Raw genomic sequence first — 18,899 nt, 5'->3', positions numbered from 1 at the left:
ACTCACAATGTGCTCTCTGTATACATGTTGTATTGGATGTACAATGCAGCTTGGTGCTGGGAAGTGGCAGCGTGGTTACAAGTGTGATGTAGAGAGAGCTGGTTGGTGAGGGTGCTCAGAGGAGGACAGCTTGTGGGTCGCCATGCTCGCCAGCGGGAGCGAGGGCCGCCAGGCAGCGGCGGAGGAGGTGGTGTTGCTTGCTGCGGCTGTAGCTAGAAGAAGAGAGTTGGTTGGTGAGGATGCTCAGAGGAGGACCAGCCTGTGGGTCGCCATGCTCGCCGGCGGGAGCGAGGATCGCCAGGTAGGCGGAGGAGGAGCGAGGGCCGCCAGGCAGCGGCGGAGGAGGTGTTGCTGGCTGGTTGGTGTAGGTAGAAAGAGGCAGGTCACCACGAGGTCAGGTCTTAAATATCAGGGGGTAGGCGTGGCTTAGTAGTTGACCCCCGCTCCGTGATGTATGGCGGCGCTGGTTGACCTAGACCACGAGGCATACACTGGGGAATTGGTGGGGTCGGCTACTCAGCGACAAACAGCGTTTGTAGGGGAGAAATCCACTACAATACTCCCCCTTCCCTCCAGGCGGTGTAGGAGACTTGTTGTCTGCAGGGTTGCATAGCACATGTGAGGCAGAACGCCAGGCAGGCGGAGGAGGAGGAGGTGTTGCTGGCTGGTTGGTGTAGGTAGAAAAGAGAGAGATCACCACGAGGTCAGGTCTTAAATAGCGGGGGGTAGGCGTGGCTTAGTAGTTGACCTCCGTGATGTATGGCGGCACTGGTTGACCCAGACCACGAGGCATACACTGTGGAATTCGTGGGGCCGGCTACGCAGCGACAAACAGCGTTTGTAGGGGAGAAATCCACTACAAGACGACTACGCTTGGCAGAACACCGTTGCTATGGGACACGGCTGGGCTGTTGTAGGGGAGAATAACCACTACAGTATCTTGAGAAGGGTTTCAAATTCTGCCCTCTTTTCAAGAAAAGTGTCAGTATTGTTACGAACCTTTCGCGGCTTACCCAGCTTCCACCGCTGGTTACCAGGGGCCAGGTGGTCGTGTGTATAGAAGCAGTAGGCCACAAAAGGTGGCGGAGGGTAATGCAGTATCCGAGAGGTGGCAACTAGCAGACCTACTGTTATGGGAGACAAGGAACAACGGGAACGTTTCGAGCGCAGAAACAACATAATAGTGCTTGGAGCAAAGACTATAGTATAGTATAGTCAAAGACTATATACGAAAGATAGGAAAGCGACTATATCCCTGCCATTAAAAAAGATGTGCGGTCTAAATCCACGACAGCGCCATCTATTGAGTTGGCGCATCACTATACGGAGCATCATTTTAACGGTTGCTAACGTGTTAATTTTTCATATGAAATATGCTTAAGATATGTTAATACAACCAACTCTTGTGCATTATGCAGAAGACCTGACAGCAGCACCCTTATCCACTACCTCCTAAGATGTTCCCACACACAACGCTTCCGTGACGCCTGTTGGACCACCACTCCACGACCCCCTGACTGAGACACGATGATCATCCCCATACTGACCAGATATTTTGTAAATAACATTGATTATGTGTTAAAGGAATATCCTTCCTTCCTTAGGCTTTAGTAAGCCCCTTAATAATATTTATACTGTATATACTTGTCACACTTGCCAGATGCTTCTGGTGTCATTGTACAGGGGTACCTAGTGACAGTGTAGTGGATTTCTCCCCTACAAACGCTGTTTGTTGCTGAGTAGCCGACCCCACCAATTCCCCAGTGTATGCCTCGTGGTCTAGGTCAACCAGCGCCGCCATACATCACGGAGCGGGGGTCAACTACTAAGCCACGCCAACCCCCGCTATTTAAGACCTGACCTCGTGGTGACCTGCCTCTTTCTACCTACACCAACCAGCCAGCAACACCTCCTCCGCCGCTGCCTGGCGGCCCTCGCTCCTCCTCTGCCTGCCTGGCGATCCTCGCTCCTGCCGGCGAGCATGGCGACCCACAGGCTGGTCCTCCTCTGAGCATCCTCACCAACCAGCTCTCTCTACATCACGCTTGTAACCATGCTGCCCTCCCAGCACCAAGCTGCATTGTACATCCAATACAACATGTATACATGAGAGCACATCGTGAGTTTCCTTTCTCCATCCCATCCTGAGTGTGAACCAAACATCCCAAAAACCCCACAACAGCACTAGGATCCCGCTTCCTCAATCAAGGGATAAAGAATTGAAATTGAATACAACCAATTTTACATTTTCTCCATATAATACACATAAAATATATAAATTAGTCGTTCACCTTGCTATGTTATAATGAGTTACTGGAAGAATTGTTACTCCCTTTAATTTTTATTCATGTTTGGAACATAAGTTTCCTATTTCATGTATTCATTTAAGTCAACTGAATGCCAACTCATTTTCTATGCTTTAGAATATTAAATATTGTATTGTTTTTTAGGATCATAAGTAACAGTCAGTATTTTTGGGGGTGATGGATATACATAAATAGTTTAATGGTTTATTTTCCAAAAAAATAGATTTATAAATGTGGATCATAAAATAAAGTCTATAGACATTTACATTTGCAAACATATTTATTTGCAATATTTGATATTTGACATACTGTACATATTATAATACAAACCTAGGTTAAAATCTGGACATACATTTCTACAAAGCCTAAAAGTTGCTTTCCCTGCAGTGTAATTGCCTTCGGAAATATGATGGCTGTATAATCTGGCGTTTTTGCTTATATTTTCTCAAGCCCCAGTACTTGTATCCATTGCAAGCACCTGTAAATAATATTTAAAAATTAGTACTTTGCCTGCAGGGAGTTTTCACATTGTTTGTAAATATAATGATAAATAACCCTGTCATATCATATGTATGTAATTCAAAGCTGTGCTCCTACCTTTCTTTATCCTTTTGGAATGAATGGTATACAAATTGGGGATGATTTTTCTTGCTTCTGCGGCAAAACACGTACGGGTGTCCTCTTGCTGCCATTTTGACAGTAAATGAATTTCGCGGTCACGTGACATAAACAAACTATAGTCTTTGCAGAATACACGAGTTGCACATTAGCGCCATCTATTGTTTTGGCTCAGCACTTTTAGGACTATTAGCACAACATTTCGGTCAGCTTTCCTATCTTTCGTATATAGTCTTTGGTATAGTATCCTTGCCCATTAACTCTGAGAAATTTTATACAAGACTTTGGCCTGTTTTGTTAAGTTATAACAATATTGTTAAATACTCTTAGTAGTACATATGTCTGCGAGTAGTAAATAATTCAAGAGAAAGAATTAATTTCGTAAATTAGACCGTCGGATCGTAAAAGAAAATACAGCAACTGTAGTTGTAACTCGCGCGTGGCCCTGGAAGAAGCGTAACGTTCAGGTGAATGGAAAGAATGATTTGGTTCCAACCCAGACTCACAAGATCCCAACAGTCAGCCGCGGGCAACGTTAGTTCACTGTTGGACACGAAGGTGGTGGTACGATCATTTTAGGCCAGGCGTGGGGTCGCTGTGATTTCGTATTTTATGCCTATATGAACTCCGAAGGGTGAAATTATAGAAAGTGCATTTACAGAGTGATTACCTAATACGATTTGGAGTTTACATTCGGACAGATTGACCCAATACAAGCCTTCAAGATGGGTTCAGGTGAGTGAGTTGGTTGACACATTTCTTTTAGACGAGCGAGTCATTTTTCCGTCGATGTCTGTTTATTTGTGGTGGAAAGTAGATTTGTAATATGTTAAAGCCACACAAACTAGACTTCCGTGACCTGGTAACTCGCAATTCGACCTCCTACGAGTCGTTTGAATACAAGTACGTACTCCTAGGCCCAACTTTGCTCACTTGATTTGTGAACAGTCGTCATGAGTGGTGATGGAGTTTTGATCACTAATATCATTGACTTCGAAAAAATCGTATAAAATAATCACCAATTTAAAGCTGGCATGTTACACTTACAATCAATCGATGACCAGAACAGAACAAATTATTTTTGTTTATTGAAAGAGTTTAATAGCAAGCATATTCAACAAAGTACGCAGTAAACTATCTTTGACTTGTAATAGTACAGGGGAGCGTAGTGATGGGCACAAGTGCAGGTCGCTAGTTGAGGGTACAGGTAGATTCCGTCAGGTGTGAAGGCAGCAGGAGGGCTCACACGGTCGCACCAGCTGCTCTGCCCATGAAGACCACTGCCGCCTCCCACTCATCCGTACACATGACCCCCGTTAACCCTCATTTACAGGCCAACTTTTCCTATACACTTCATTGTTTACCAAATGTGCTTGGTGTTGGTTTGTGACGCTACAACCCTGTACCTTCGTCTAACCAAATTGGTATGCTGGTTTGCACAAGAAAGTCTCATATTTTGGACAACATCATGCGAACTACGTATTTTTAAGAGTTATTACTGTATTACCGAAAGGCATTGATGGACTATCGATCAGACTCGGAAGTCATTAGTGTATTGTGTTTATATAATTTATCCCTCCCTTAAATCAGATATAAATTGTTCATAATCTGGGATGTAGATTGTGAAATGGAGGATATTGATGACTAGACTAGACCTTTGTTAACAAACTCGTTTTGAAATATCACTTTACTTCGAGTGAAACTCCTCAAAGAAGCAAACAAGCTTACTCAAGGAAGATAGTTGTAGTAATGAGGACCGCCTAGCACGGACTCTGCCGAGAAACCTGTCACCAACTTCTTTCACATATACTGGTAGTGGATCAAGTCGTCATAAGATCACGTTATACAATATGCTGATATCGACGCCTTGATCACTTGACTTCGCCGACTAATTTGTTTCAATATTTATTTGCGTTTATACTTGGTGGTCCTGGTTTAAATCTCTGGGTGTACGAAGTAGCGCTTCCCACCCCTTCCAAAGTCAGATTGGGTCAAGTTTAAAACTCCCCAGGTTCCCAGCCAAACCCTGTACCTTTTCTGTAGGAAAACTGAATCGTGTTTCAAAGTATTTCGCAAGGATTTATGCAGGCATGAAAATATTAAAATTCAGTTAGTCTGCAGTACACCTGTGATTTTGTTTTTAGAATCGTGTGGATCATAATAGTCTTAACAAATTGAATTTTGAAAACGCAAAAAGAGAAATTATGTTCCCTAACTTTAAAGCATATTTGCAATCTATATCATACGTAAAAATTTTTGGGTTCATCATAGAGTTAAACTACTGTTTTGGGCTGTCAGTCGGGTGTTGGGAAGCAACAGGGTTTGGTGATGATAGCAGGGAGGGTAACATTATATGCCTACATTATTGTACTCTCTTCACCTTCTGTAATACAATTGTGCTGGATACAAACGGAGCCTCAGGGCGGCCGCCGGCGGCTTTTTAATAAGACCTCTAAAAGTTTTCTAGTCACTTAAAAAAAATCCAGTGTGTCTTCCCGCGGACGTTTATAGTTATTTAAATGATAATTCGGAGTACTGTACTATATTTATATTTTTCTCAAGGAATGAATAGCTGGTGGGTTTTTTTCTGGAAGATTGTAAAAAAATTGAGAAATATCAAGTAGGAGTTTTGTATGAATATCATATTTCGTTACATATTAACCCTGCAGAATCAAGGTGTGCTGGTTTTATCTGTAGGCCTAACGGCAGAAAAGCTCACAATATTGATTTGCACATGGTTTGAAACTGGATGGTAATATATAACGGCTATTTGACCACGATCCATAAATCATAAAATTCTTAACAATGCGTAAAAAAAGAAAGAAAAAAAAACGATTAAAACTTATAAAACTGAACAGAATTCCGCACTCCTCAAATGTAAGAAGCCCTCGTTCACTGATCCAAAATGTCAACAAAACCTTGGCATTTATGACAGCTGAAAGTGAACTGTAGGCTGTATCTTACTATATTGTGTAGTTTCACGTTATCAGTTCGTGAATTCATTTCATTTCCCTATACCCAACAAACTTTAATTGATGTAACATATACTGCAATTACTAACCTTGTTACGCGCTTAAAGACCTTAGTTATTGAAGCACAGTAATATAACATTATTACAACCAACCTTGATAACAACAACCATCATTTTGCAGAAAGGGACGCGTCTTGCACGTATTCATGGAATAGTGGTCGACCCGTAAATATCGTAAAAATGATACGAGGAAAAGCATTTTCCTTTCCTATTTGGAAAAGAGGGGGGGGGGGGTCTTTCATGATATAAAAATTAATATATCTTTTATAGAAAAAATCAAGTTGCTGGGTAAGGTGCGTAACCATCATAAAATAACTATTCTTGAAATTGGGTTCTAAAATTACAATAGCACCATATATTTCTGCCCCCAAAAAGTAGTAAAGAAAAAAAATCCGGAACCTGTATAGAAGGATCAACACTAGTAGCAAAATCTGACCTAGCAAATTAGCATTTCCTTTGACTTGGGCTTTTTTTTCCACTAATCATTAATAAATCTTCGAATATAATTTTCAGTACAGTACTATACATTCTTATCGTTTCTCCAAAAAAGTGCATTTTTTTTAAATCGGCATAAAATTATTAATAATTTATTTCCATCAACAAAATTAACTAACTGTTCGTCAAACTAAGAACCAGTGACTAATTATTAGTTGCACTTTATTTACATGTGTACTATGTCTATATGTTAGTCAAACTATAATCAAGCATTTCACGAAATGACTGATCTTTTTTTAGTCAAATAGCGAAATAAATGTTTCAATCGGGTTAGGTTAGGTTACCTTTCGTTAGTTAGGTTAGGCTAGGACCTAACCCGCTTGAAACATTAATTTCGCTATTTGACTAAAAAAAAAATATTAATTTCACGAAATGTCCGATTACACGTTTTGACGAACATCATCCAGTATACCTTGAACTGCAACAAAATGTAGGGTAGCTTTGCTGCATTTTTTGTTCTAAACAAATTTGCTCTTGAGACGTTTGGTTAAGTAGGTTAGGTCAGAACAAGAAATACTTACATGATAATATACTGTGGTTATATAAAAATATTCCTTATAATGTCACGGACAACATTATTTTTTTTTTTAATAACCAACGTCGGGTTACTTACGATTGATGTTTAAGAATGCGGTTGTAGACAAAACATATTGGTGTGTGTTGGTGTAGATGTGTGTTTATGGTTCCACTCGTCAACAGTGGCAAAAGACAAGCATTACCAGAAAATACGTTGAGCGCCATTGATCATTGCGTCTGGCGTGTCGCCTGATACCGTATTTCTTGGGGGTGCTGACATTCACCGTCATGGGCATAGCTGTCTCTAATGCTCTGATTGCTGCGGTATATTCTCTTGGAAAAGATGCACGTTTAGGATGAAAAACACAGAGCAGCTTTTTGCTGGTACTGTACAATATTATGTATTTTGTCAGTGAAGAATTTTTCGAGTTTTCCAAATAGGCTTTAGGAATTTCGAGGGAGGATTTTTTTAATTGTATGTAGATGATACATGAATAACTTTCACAAAGGTTTGTAGTGCCGTCAGCTGTGCTACAGGAAAGTATTGAGAAAATATGATGGTACTGTGAGAGTAATTTAATCGGTAATCGTGGGTGGTGTGTTCCAGGCAGTTGTTGTGAATGATGAATGATATTTTGTGTGATATCGGTGCGTAAAACTAAAAAGCCTCAACAAACCTAAAAGACTGAGAAAATTGGTGGGAAGAATGTAATAGAAAGTAACTATTAAAGAGGAGTTCACAACAAATACTCTCGACAAACCTTCTCTCTCTCTCTCTTGGCTGTCAAGGACCTCATGGAAACTGTGAGATTTACCGAGTCGAAGAGACGAGCTTAGAGAGTTTGTAATCAAAGACAGGTGATTGTGACGGTGTGGCCCAGGCGATGCCTGTGGAAAAGATCTCCAGTGACAGGGATTCTTGATTGACGAGAAAGTAACGAAGAATGATACAGCCACCAAGGAACGAAAGAGAAAGGTCCTCACGTTTGGATACGAGCTTACTTTAAAACTAATTTTTAAATTGCTTGCTGCTATATGAACTTGAAAAAAATAGTGCTGAGAGGCAAAATTCAAGGTTTTTGTCAGGTGTCTCTTACACGTTCCACCATTTTTACTTCCCAAACTGTTGTTCTCATAAAAAAAAATAATAATTATTATGTTTGGGTGCTATATACTCAATAAGGTTGCCATGATGCTGATTGCTATGTAAAAGGCTCATAATTTCCTCTCGTTATAAAATGATTTAAGTAGAATGATCATACGTTCTTCTTGAGCAATTAAATGATGTTAAGTAAAAATATCAGTCTTCTTGAGCTATAACTAAAGACGATATTGTAATATATTGCAACATTGCTGCAGGCAATGAAAGGGCAGACCGATTAGTAAAATCCGCGGTAGAACTTAAGGGGTGCTCAAGGAGTACCCTGGGAGCTACTGCGGTGTCTCGGTAAACTTAGTCAAAAGGAGATGGCAAAACAACTGGACCGAGTTAAATATCCATCTTAAAGTCAAACTTACTATTGAAGAGTGGTCCACGGCACATAGGGACAACGGTGGAAGAGAATATGCTTGCCCAGTTGAGAATGACACCTTCATTACTTACCTGGAACCACACACCGAACAATCGTTCCCACCGCAGTGTACTATATGTCGAACAAGATTAACAGTAAAACATCTCTTGTCATTGTCAAAGTTACACCAGAGCGAGGAGGCGAAAGCGCCATTCACGGTGGAAAACCTCCTCCTTGACAGGAGTCACTTATCGTGTTAGACACCTTGCTTGAGACCCAACTCCATGACAAAATGTGATTTAATGTGTTTCTGTGTATGATGTGTATGCCCATGTGTCGTGCACTTATTGTATATCTGTGGGTTGGGTTTATATAGCCTACAGTGCGTTCATGTTCAAATGGGTGTATACCGCATGTACAGTATATTAAGGTTTTACGAAAAACTCCTTCCCCTTATAAAAAAATAAAATAAAATATTAGAAATGTATTCAAAATCAATAGAATGGGACCAAAAGCATGTTATGTTTGTAAATTTATTTCACCAGTTTTTGTATTATATACGTGTGATGTTACCCTAAGCTTATATTCAATCATACAGTCCTTCACCTTCCAAGCAGTTCATTCACCATCTTTTACTTATTTCATAAAATAACCCCCACCCCCCCCCACCAAAAAAAAAAAAATGTGGCTGTACGCCGTTCCTATAATAGCTTACCGTCCGGTGACAGAACAACTGAGACCGCAACAAGAACACCAGGACTCACGGGTTCCTTTAGGATACAAGATGCTAAACCGTCCAACAACAAACCCTCCATACAAGAGGCAAACCTATGCAAGTTTACGGCCGTAATGACCCCGATGTTGACGACCAGTAAAACAATCAAACGACAACAACAGAACACGTCCGCGGGCCCACTCCTGGTACTTTTTTTTTCCAAGTGGGATGGGTGTGGTGTTGGCACCAGGTGTTAAGGCACTGGAGTGAGTAGTGGCCGTCATTACAAGTGTAAACAGAGTAGATTGTGTCGTGACGAAGGTCACCTTCCCCACCGTTCCTTTCTGCTGTCTAGACTCTAGCATACGCACGCACCTGTCACACTCTGGATTTCCCCAGTCATGGCTCACGTATATATATATATATATATATATATATATATATATATATATATATATATATATATATATATATATATATATATATATATATATATATATATATATATATATATATATATATATATATATATATATATATATATATATATATATATATATATATATATATATATATATATATATATATATATATATATATATATATATATACAGTGTATATATATATATATATATACACACACGCACATATATACAGTGTATATATATATATATATATATATGAGAAGGCTTCAGGATATTGTTGTTTTGTCTTGGTGTTGAAGTTGAATCATGGTGGGATGGTGTGCTCTGTCTATCCTGTGTGTGTTGAATTGTGGGCACAAGTGACGTCACGAGCTTCGAGAGGTTCCGTTTTCTTGGACGAGTGAGCAAACCATGTATTCTATTGATCTTTATATTAATGCACAAACTATTGTAATCGTAATTGTTGTACTTCGATGTTATACGGCCTTTTAACATAATGACAACTTGTTTCCACAGGCATGGATAGGAGAGTGGCGACAGCCTTGCTAATGATATGGGCCTGTGTCACTGGAGGAGCATGGGCATACTCTGTTGGCGCGCCCGATTCCACCTGTGCAACCAGAGTTCCCCTCCATGGTGCCGACCCGCAAACCAGCAGCTCCCCGTACACCATCACTCCGAGTTCAGTGAAGGTGAATGGTGGACAGAGGATGCTGGTTGCACTGCAGGCGGACGAGAACGACGCATTCAAGGGGTTCTTGTTACAGGCGCGGGAGTCTGATAGCCGGAAAATGACGGGGACTTTCTTTACCGTTGACCACAAGTACCTTAACTGCGAGAACGGCATGAATGTGAGTACTATAATACCTACTGTGAGTCTTGACCGCTGCTTAAATCTAGGCTACCACTTGTGTGCAGCGGTTATTATTGTGTTAACTCTGCTGTTTGATGCTGGCATGGCACTATTACTTATCTACAATACGACAACGAGAGTTCCAGATAACCTCATCACTGTGATCATGTCTCATCAGGGAATTAAATTATTTTTCAACTGGAACACTCGCATGTGATGACACAGATGAAGTCTAAATTTTCCAATCTCTTTATGCTTACTGAATTTTGATGTTCCATTAACATCCATCACACTGAAATTGGAATTTAACATCAATGATACCCATTTTTTTTAATAGTTCGCTGAATCTGTCTTGGTACCATTATGGTGTCATTCTCCCTAAGTTTTGTTTTGGGAAATCAAGTGATAAGCAGCAGATGCAAGTCATGCTCCTTGTGGTGGAAGATCATAACAGATCATCCAGCACATCTGGGATGCGAGGAGAATGAGTTATGTGTGAGAGAGGAAGATTGTTGTGTCATGGAAGGAGGCCAGGGTGGCATACCACCGTTCCCAGTAATCCAGAGAAGTAGAGCTGTGTGCCATGGCTGGCCTGGGAGTCGGGAGGAAATCGCGCTCTTACAAATCCACCATTTGTAAGAGAGCGATTTCCTTACTTCATATTATTTCAGACTTGGTCCTTTTATTCTTCAATACTATATATATATTTTCTTATTCTTATATATTTCTTTTATTACTCTTGTCTATCTTTTATATTAAACCTTATAACGAGACGGAGCGTGTTGGTGGAAACTGATTCGAAAAACAGGTCCCTAAGTTGCCCTAACCTTTGAATATGGCTATCAGGAAGAAGTTTACGTCACGTGGTATAGATAAACACTGACCAGGTATACAGTGGTGTCGAGTTGGGGGGGGGGGTCTTAATTCACTCTTTATTACCATACGTATCTCATCCGTCAAATAACGTTCTTATGAAATGTCCATGAAACCTAACCGCACGAGGCTGTAAATCTCGCCTGTAACTGAGGATTTCAATATTATCGCGTATGTTGGTCTTTGTTTTATGGTCAAGTTTATATAGGTCATGTTTACTATGGAGTTTTTATGTAAGTTTAGATCATCTGGTGTATTTGTGTAGGTTACGGTGTATTAGTAAGTGTACATTATATAAGTGTACGATGAAAGATAAAGGTTTCCACGAGAGATATATACCAGAAATATGACATTATACCAGGAAGCTATAGGTATACCTGAAAGATAGATATAACTGGAACTATAAGTATACCCGATATATATATAGATTTAAGGGAGACGGAAGTATAAGATCTGGTGGTAAGGGGGAGGTAAGTCGTATGATTTTGGGAATGTGGCTCGTTTCTGTAGAAGTCACCTGTTGCACCACCTCCAGCATTGTAGTGACACGTGTGTGAGAATTGTGATGTATATAAGCACATTATATTTAGGTAAAAGATAGGAAGGAGTGCAGTAATTACCCCACCATCCCGAAGCACAGAGAGAGAGAATTAGTGTAATACCTTCACCCCCAGCATCGCCGCCCCCCCCCCCCACATCCACATTCAAATCTCAGAGTGTGGCGATGGCTGCTGTCTAGACGAGCTTTTTAGTCGGCGATAAGTAAAAATTAAGAACTGGATTTGAGAAAACATGGAGTATAATTTTAAATGATGTAATGTTAAGATACTGTGTGACCTTTAACCTAGTGTGTGTGAATGACCTCTTGCATCACGTCACTTTGACCTATATCGTGTTGTCACTGGGGGTTACTTGGTCCACATTACATTGCAGAACTCCTCTAGTGTTTTCCCCTACATCCTACTCGTCATTATCCTCTGGTCGTAGTAGTATAGAGCGTTACTATACCGCCACGCTGTCCGGTTGGTTGGTTGGTGATATGGATAGAAGAGAGCATTAGCTCTAGGGTGCAAGAAGGGTACAGTACACGGTTAAGTTCAGAAGTGGGAAATTTCGGAGGAGGTTGACAGCAGGTGGGCTATCCACCTTGCGGAGATGAGGCTAATTGTTATTCCTCTCGACTCCTCCATCATGGTGTATTGTTCTCCCCAAGGTTGTATTTTTTCCTGCTCTTTTTATGAAATTCTTGCCGTTATCGTACTCTTTTTCTTTTATGGTCCAGTCTATATCTTATCTCACACCCTCTTCACCTGTGTGTGTTTGGGGTCGTGACCAAGAAACACTTACCGTCCCCTCACAGAAAGTATTTCTATTTTGCCGCGCGCGTGCGTGTTTTTTTTTTCTCTCTCTCTCTCTCTCTCTCTCTCTCTCTCTCTCTCTCTCTCTCTCGTCCCGCTCTGTGTATAGATTTTATGCCTGGGGCAATCCTCGCACATCAATGACACGTGATTAGAAATGTACTTTTTCCCTCGGGTACATTACAGGGAAAGTCGTGATGATGACGACCATGAACTGTGACAGATGGCAATGATCATGTAGTAACGGGGAGCACGCTCCTGCCTCCTTCACGCTCTTAGCTCCTTCACGCTCCCTTCACGCTCCTGCCTCCACGTTCCTACTTCCCTCACACCCCTACCTCCCTCACACCCCTACCTCCCTCACACCCCTACCTCCCTCATGTTCCTGCCTCCCTCGCGTTCCTGCCTCCTTCACGCTCCTGCCTCCCTTACGCCCTTACCTCCCTCATGCTCCTACCTCCACGACACTTAGATAACACGTTGATATGACATGAAAATGACACACTGGAATGATGCATAAGAATGGAACGCAGATGTCACCATTAAACCTGTAAATGATATATTTTATAGTGTAGTGAGAGGCCAGACTCAGTTCTCAGACCTTCACTGTGTTGGTTGAAGTAAGCCTCCGAGTTTTCTCTTTTTGGAGATTCCTCTGGTATGGTTATTAGCAGCGAGGTGTCTGTAACAAGCGTTGGTAACCATATTTTGTATTTATGTCCGTGTCCACATCACCGAGTAGTAATGTTTATAGAACGGGCTCGACTCCGACTACTGGCCTTATTGCAAGTTTCCTAATGGCCTTTTTTCAAAAAATCGCCCGATATTTTCAACACTCTTACACAGCTAAATACATGCCACAAGGAACTGTGATGGTAAACTTTTCCTCGTTTTTGAGTGTCGTAAACATTACGGTATTATATTATGTCGTAAGTCCACATCACTGTAAGGGGGCGAACAAAACACTGTATTACAAATAACATTTCATATTACACTTTTGGGATATATATATATATATATATATATATATATATATATATATATATATATATAAACTGAGTGTAACAAATGAGGCAGTAGTGAGGGCTGGTGTGGTAGTTGGCCGCCCGCGGCAAGTTTGAGGTCAGGAACACGCCTTCGGCCACGATGCTTACCACTCCTTTGTACCGTTTGTTATGAGATTTAACTGTCTGGTTTTATAACTTCTGTGCTTTTATATAGCACTTCATTAACATGTGCAGTATAATCACAATAGCTAAGAATAGCTTGTTTGCGAGGACATTAAATGTGTAAAATTGACATGGTGGTAACTGACCAGGCCCGCGGAATACTCTATCTCTGGACAAATTGTTCTTCGTTCTGGCAGTCCCGTAACTTGTGACCAACACCATTACGCAATGTGTGGCCCACATTTCGGAGTCGTTAAAGTCACTGCTGGAATTTTACATCGTGTTGGTTGATGTACAGTACGTTGTGTGTGTCTTTTTCATATTAAAGACACCTTTTGTCTAATTGTGGTGGAATTTTGATTGCATGGTTCTCCATATCCTCTATTTTTCCTTTATCCTGCCGCTTGTTACCCATTTTGTAGGAGCTTCCCACATCTTTTTCCTGTTTTTTCATAGGATGGTCCACATACGAGCAGTAAACAGCGGTGAAGGTTGGGAGTGTCTGTCACACGGCTAGAGAATAGTGATGAAACAACTATTGAAGGATATCTTGTCGGGATCTCTCAGCTTTTTGGGGTTATGTTGCGTTCTAAACTCAAAATAATTGTGATTTTGTAGGGCTTTGTAAGTCTCAGAATATAGGAAGAAAATATTTTCTTGAATAGTTCATTTTACTGGAAGTGAAGCAAAGCGCTGTAAGTGAATTATTATAGAGATATACTGTTTAGAGAGATCAGCTGAGTATTCGTTGTGTGGTTAGCTTTCATCACAGGAATGATGTGTTGTGTATATATTGCAGGGTTTTATTGTTAAGTGGTCAGTAACGTGACACTCGTTAGTGTTTTATAAACCAATAACAGTAGAATAGTATATTTGGGCAGAAGGGAATAACGCTTGTGAAATGTTGAAAATAATACATAATCAATATGATAAATGGGCGAGACGCGCAGGCGAAGAAATTATATTCACACGTCACGCGAAGATTACTTCATTGGATAGACACTAAAGTGTTCTTCACCCCCAGGCATGTTGGCATTTAGATTTTTTTTTTTAGAGAAAGGAAGGGCGAAAGAAGATTAGAGGTGGGGGAAGGAAGTTATAGTACGGAAATTGAAGAAGTTTAGGAGGAGGTAAGAGAGGGCGGGCTGACCGCCTAGCTAAGCTAATAGTGTGTTTGGGTTGTGTCATGGGTTATTTATTGTCTGTCGGTACAGACACTAGACATCCTACCCTATCCCATACATGGGTGTTTTAAGGGCCTTATTTCATATTCCGCTGACCCTACTGGCGGACGTTGGTCTAGGGAGGTTGTCTATTGCCTGGCCGTGTAGATCGGGGGTGGTAATGGACCTTTTGAGATTTGGTAACTTTTTGGGAACCATGTATGGTTGTTGTCGTTATCTGGTGGGAGTCTTTGAATGAGTTCTTGCTCTGATCGTTCTATCTTTTGCCAGATTCTGCTGGCCAGGGTGTGCAGCTGCTGGTTGATGGGTTTCATTCTCAGGTCTCGATGCATTTAGATGGTGGAGGCGGCAATGGAGGGGCGTAGGGGGAGGTGCTGGTGTTAAGAGAGGAGAGGAGAGGAGAGGGTAGCAGGTAGCCAGCCGTCTAGGAGGGAAGGTCACGGACGTTTGAATGTCGGACGGCTGGAAAGTCACAGGAATGTGAGACCTAAGAGTAAAGTGAATGAGAGAGGAAGAATGTGATTTACTGGTCGATAGAAAGAAAGCAAAATAGTGATTGATTCGAGTTAGAAACTAGATGATGGATGGTGGCGGCAAGTGGTGGCGTTACTGTACGTGAAGGATGGGGACAGTGACACTGATCTAGACTGCCGGAGCAGATTCCCGTTACAAATTGCTGATAATCTGAGTATCGGGGAGTACCGTCCATAGGTAGGAGTCTGTGTATTATGTTTTGTATAGGGATAGTGGGGGGTTGTGTGAATGGTATGTGGGTGTGTAGGTCATTTATAGCAAGGGAGTGTGGCTGTAATACACAACACGCGCGATGAAAGACCTTTAACACATTTTAAGCATATGGTTATGTTAATGGAATTCAGAATGTTCAGATTAATTAGTTCCCTTTAACATTGTCCACTGTTAATATGGAACCGTTTTTAGTATTATAAAGGAATGGAAATTTGGGCCTTAAAATTTGCATATGAGAGTTCATAACCTAAGTTTGGTCAAGATTGGTGTACTGTACGCTTGATGACGCGATCTGTGGCACCTTTTCTACATACGAAACTCTAATTCCAATGTGTATATAATAGTGTCAGGCCTAAAATAGTCCATCACCTTTTTATTATAAAGTTGAATTAGAGAATGTTCAGGAGCTGTTTTACTGTACGTCTTCCGGTGTTTATGACCGAGGAGGCTGTAGAAGGTGCTGTGGGTTGGGTAATGTGTTCTACGGCTAGTGTGATGCTGCAATACAATACAATACGTAACTTCCTGGTCACGATAATCACTGCCATCACGAAGGAGGCTTTGATTACCACGATTCTCGAGCAGCGTCACGAGTACAATACAACGTAAGAGTATATTAACACATCATGCTGTTAGGGCTGCAGTGTGTACCACATCTCAGTTATTGCTAGACACATTTTTTTGTATTTGGTGTAGTTCTTGTACTTGTCATCCTTCTTTATCATCTTCGTTATTCCTGACAAGGTGTCTTGCCTTTAACGTATACAAGTGTTGCGGGTGCTGGTACACGGGTGTTCACTGCATTATACGAGTACTGTAGTCTTGCCGCTGTTGCAATTATAAGGCGGTAATGACTTCACCAGCCTTGATATTTGGTGTTGAATAGGTAGTTGATTATGACACACGTGCGTGTGATGGCCAGAGATTTGTATTCATCTAGTTCAAAAAGCACGACGTAACAAGCAGTTATATAGTATACCGTAATGCATACATAATACTTTACATATAGAGTGAAAAACTCTTAAGGGTGTGATAGACCTTATTTTGGAGAATAGGTATTGAAAGAGGACTGACATGAATGAATAATATTATTATGGCGGTAAGTCGATGTGCGTACAAGCTGAAGTACGTGCCTGCCTTTGTAAAAGTGTGTGTGTGTTTCATACATTCATATGAACAAAAGCTGAGCAGCCTTACGACTTGTCCTAGATTTGAGATATATCCAATGAAGGTAAAGAGTGACGTTAAGACACGGTAGGTTTACCTTAACTGATCTCGACAACTGGCAGGTTAGTGTGGCTGTAGCGCGGAAGCTCGAGTGTGTTGTGGTGACCTTGCCTGTGGAGCAGGACGGAGTCGGTTTTTTGTACTGGTATGTGTCCGTATAGTTACTCTGCCTGCAGGGAGGCATCACGAGCACTGACGACCGCCTCCACCTGAAACACCAGTTGAAGTTAAGATTCGTGGAAACAAGGAGCATACATCTGAGGATCTGTAGGAAGTAAGGTGAAGGGAAGGAAACACTTATTATATGTGGAGGTATTGAGGGAGGGAAGGAGTTGTGACTGTCTAGGTATTACAAGTTGACCTCATACCGTCCTCTCGACCTCGCCTCCTCAACCTTCCCGCCTTGGCGAGGTCCGTCCGTCTCTGTTGCAAAATCTTGGCTGGAAGCCAGGAAACCGAGGGAGTGTGGCAATGATGACAGAAGGACGAGTGATGATAGAGACTAGAAGAAGGATAATGTGTGTGTGTGATATTGTCTGGGTGGGTCTGCCAGTGAGTGCATTTGGGTGCGTGAAGGAAAATCAGGAAGGGCTGTAGACACTGAGAGTTGTGGTAGTTAATCAGCGCTGTCATGACACGCAATCGCCTCCCACCCTGTTCTACCCTAGCGACCCTGAGTTAACGGTAGTCCTGCACCTCCCCTCCTCTCCCACAACCCCACACGCACTCATACCTGTTCCATACACTTACCATTGTATTCCTTCTCCTCACTTTCATCTAAATTCCCATACCAACTTTACCCTTTACACTATCGTTGTTCCTACCTCTTCACATAGCCCTCATATCAACTCCCCGATCAGTGACAATTGAATTTGACGAAGTTTTACGCCTCTAAAGTTTTGGTCCAGAATATTGCGTCCCCTGGTCATTTAAAAGTTTATGTGGTCGCCTTCCAGCGATACTTTTTTGTACTTTGCACCAGCCAAGTCACAACACCTCGATGTGAGAGGACACCAGCAGGAGGTAGTGTATGTCCAGACAGGTTGCGAGTGACCAGGTTATACTTGATAATTATATATTGTGTGCGCGCGCGTGCGGCTCTTCATATCTAAAATTATTGATTTTGGATTATACCTGGTCTATATATAGTCATATTTATTTTCCTAGTTTTTATAGAAAACGGACATATTTTAGATATATTTTTTATAAAGTATTAACACTGATAGGAGTTCTGTAATAAACATTGAAACTTGTTCAGTATCGCAGGTGAGGTAGAGGGCGGATATGAGTCAAGTTGTAGCTCTGCAAGTGGCCAAGTGAGGTATTTAATGGCATAGCGCAAAGTATTTTGTATCATGATGGGGCGCATTATGGTTCTGAGGACGGTAAAGCTAGTCTTTAGAAAGGTATACCGGTACATCTTGTGCTTCGAGGCGGACCATTCTGTACCTCAAGGAAGAGTATGGAGTTCCTCAAGGTGTTTTGTGGACACCGTTGTCTCAGAAGAACGCGGTGTTGCCACCAGGTAGACAGACATTTTTGTAGCTCAGGAAGAAACATTACTGAGCTATTTGTGGTCGGTGTCAGATGTACCATGGATATCATTTGGGGGGGAGGGGGGCTTTTTTGTCAACAAGGAAAAATTTTTGTTTGAGGGGGTTCTGTTTCTTGGGAATGTTTGTGTTTTTCCTTGTCTCCGCTGTATTTGTAGAGGATAGCTTCTTGGCAGGAGTGAGCAAGCAAAAAAATATTCCGGATAAAACGATGAAAATTGTGTTGTGGGCTTCTGAATATACATCCGTGGATTATTTGTTGTATCCTTGAGCTCTTTCGATGATTCTCACACACCCTTGGGGACGTTGTGTCTGTGT

The 18,899-nt window shown here is 41.5% G+C and overlaps 1 protein-coding gene across 2 annotated transcripts in view; it reads left to right on the top strand.

Moving 5' to 3' along the window:
* Positions 1 to 3,435: 3,435 nt before the first annotated feature.
* The window catches only part of LOC121874688 (putative ferric-chelate reductase 1 homolog), an 82,784-nt gene continuing 67,320 nt past the window's right edge, over positions 3,436 to 18,899 (top strand). For both annotated transcript variants that reach the window (XM_042378933.1, XM_042378932.1), the window contains exons 1-2: positions 3,436 to 3,659; positions 10,134 to 10,468. In XM_042378933.1, coding sequence (XP_042234867.1) covers positions 3,650 to 3,659; positions 10,134 to 10,468 — 345 coding nt within the window. In that variant the 5' untranslated portion in view covers positions 3,436 to 3,649. The remainder of the gene's footprint in view (positions 3,660 to 10,133; positions 10,469 to 18,899) is intronic.

Source organism: Homarus americanus, unplaced genomic scaffold (genome assembly GCF_018991925.1).
Source record: "Homarus americanus isolate GMGI-L3 unplaced genomic scaffold, GMGI_Hamer_2.0 scaffold34360, whole genome shotgun sequence".
In the NCBI taxonomy this organism is placed as follows: Eukaryota; Metazoa; Arthropoda; class Malacostraca; order Decapoda; family Nephropidae; genus Homarus; species Homarus americanus.
Note: the sequence above shows the minus strand (reverse complement) of the source record. Positions and strands in the feature narration are given on the sequence as shown.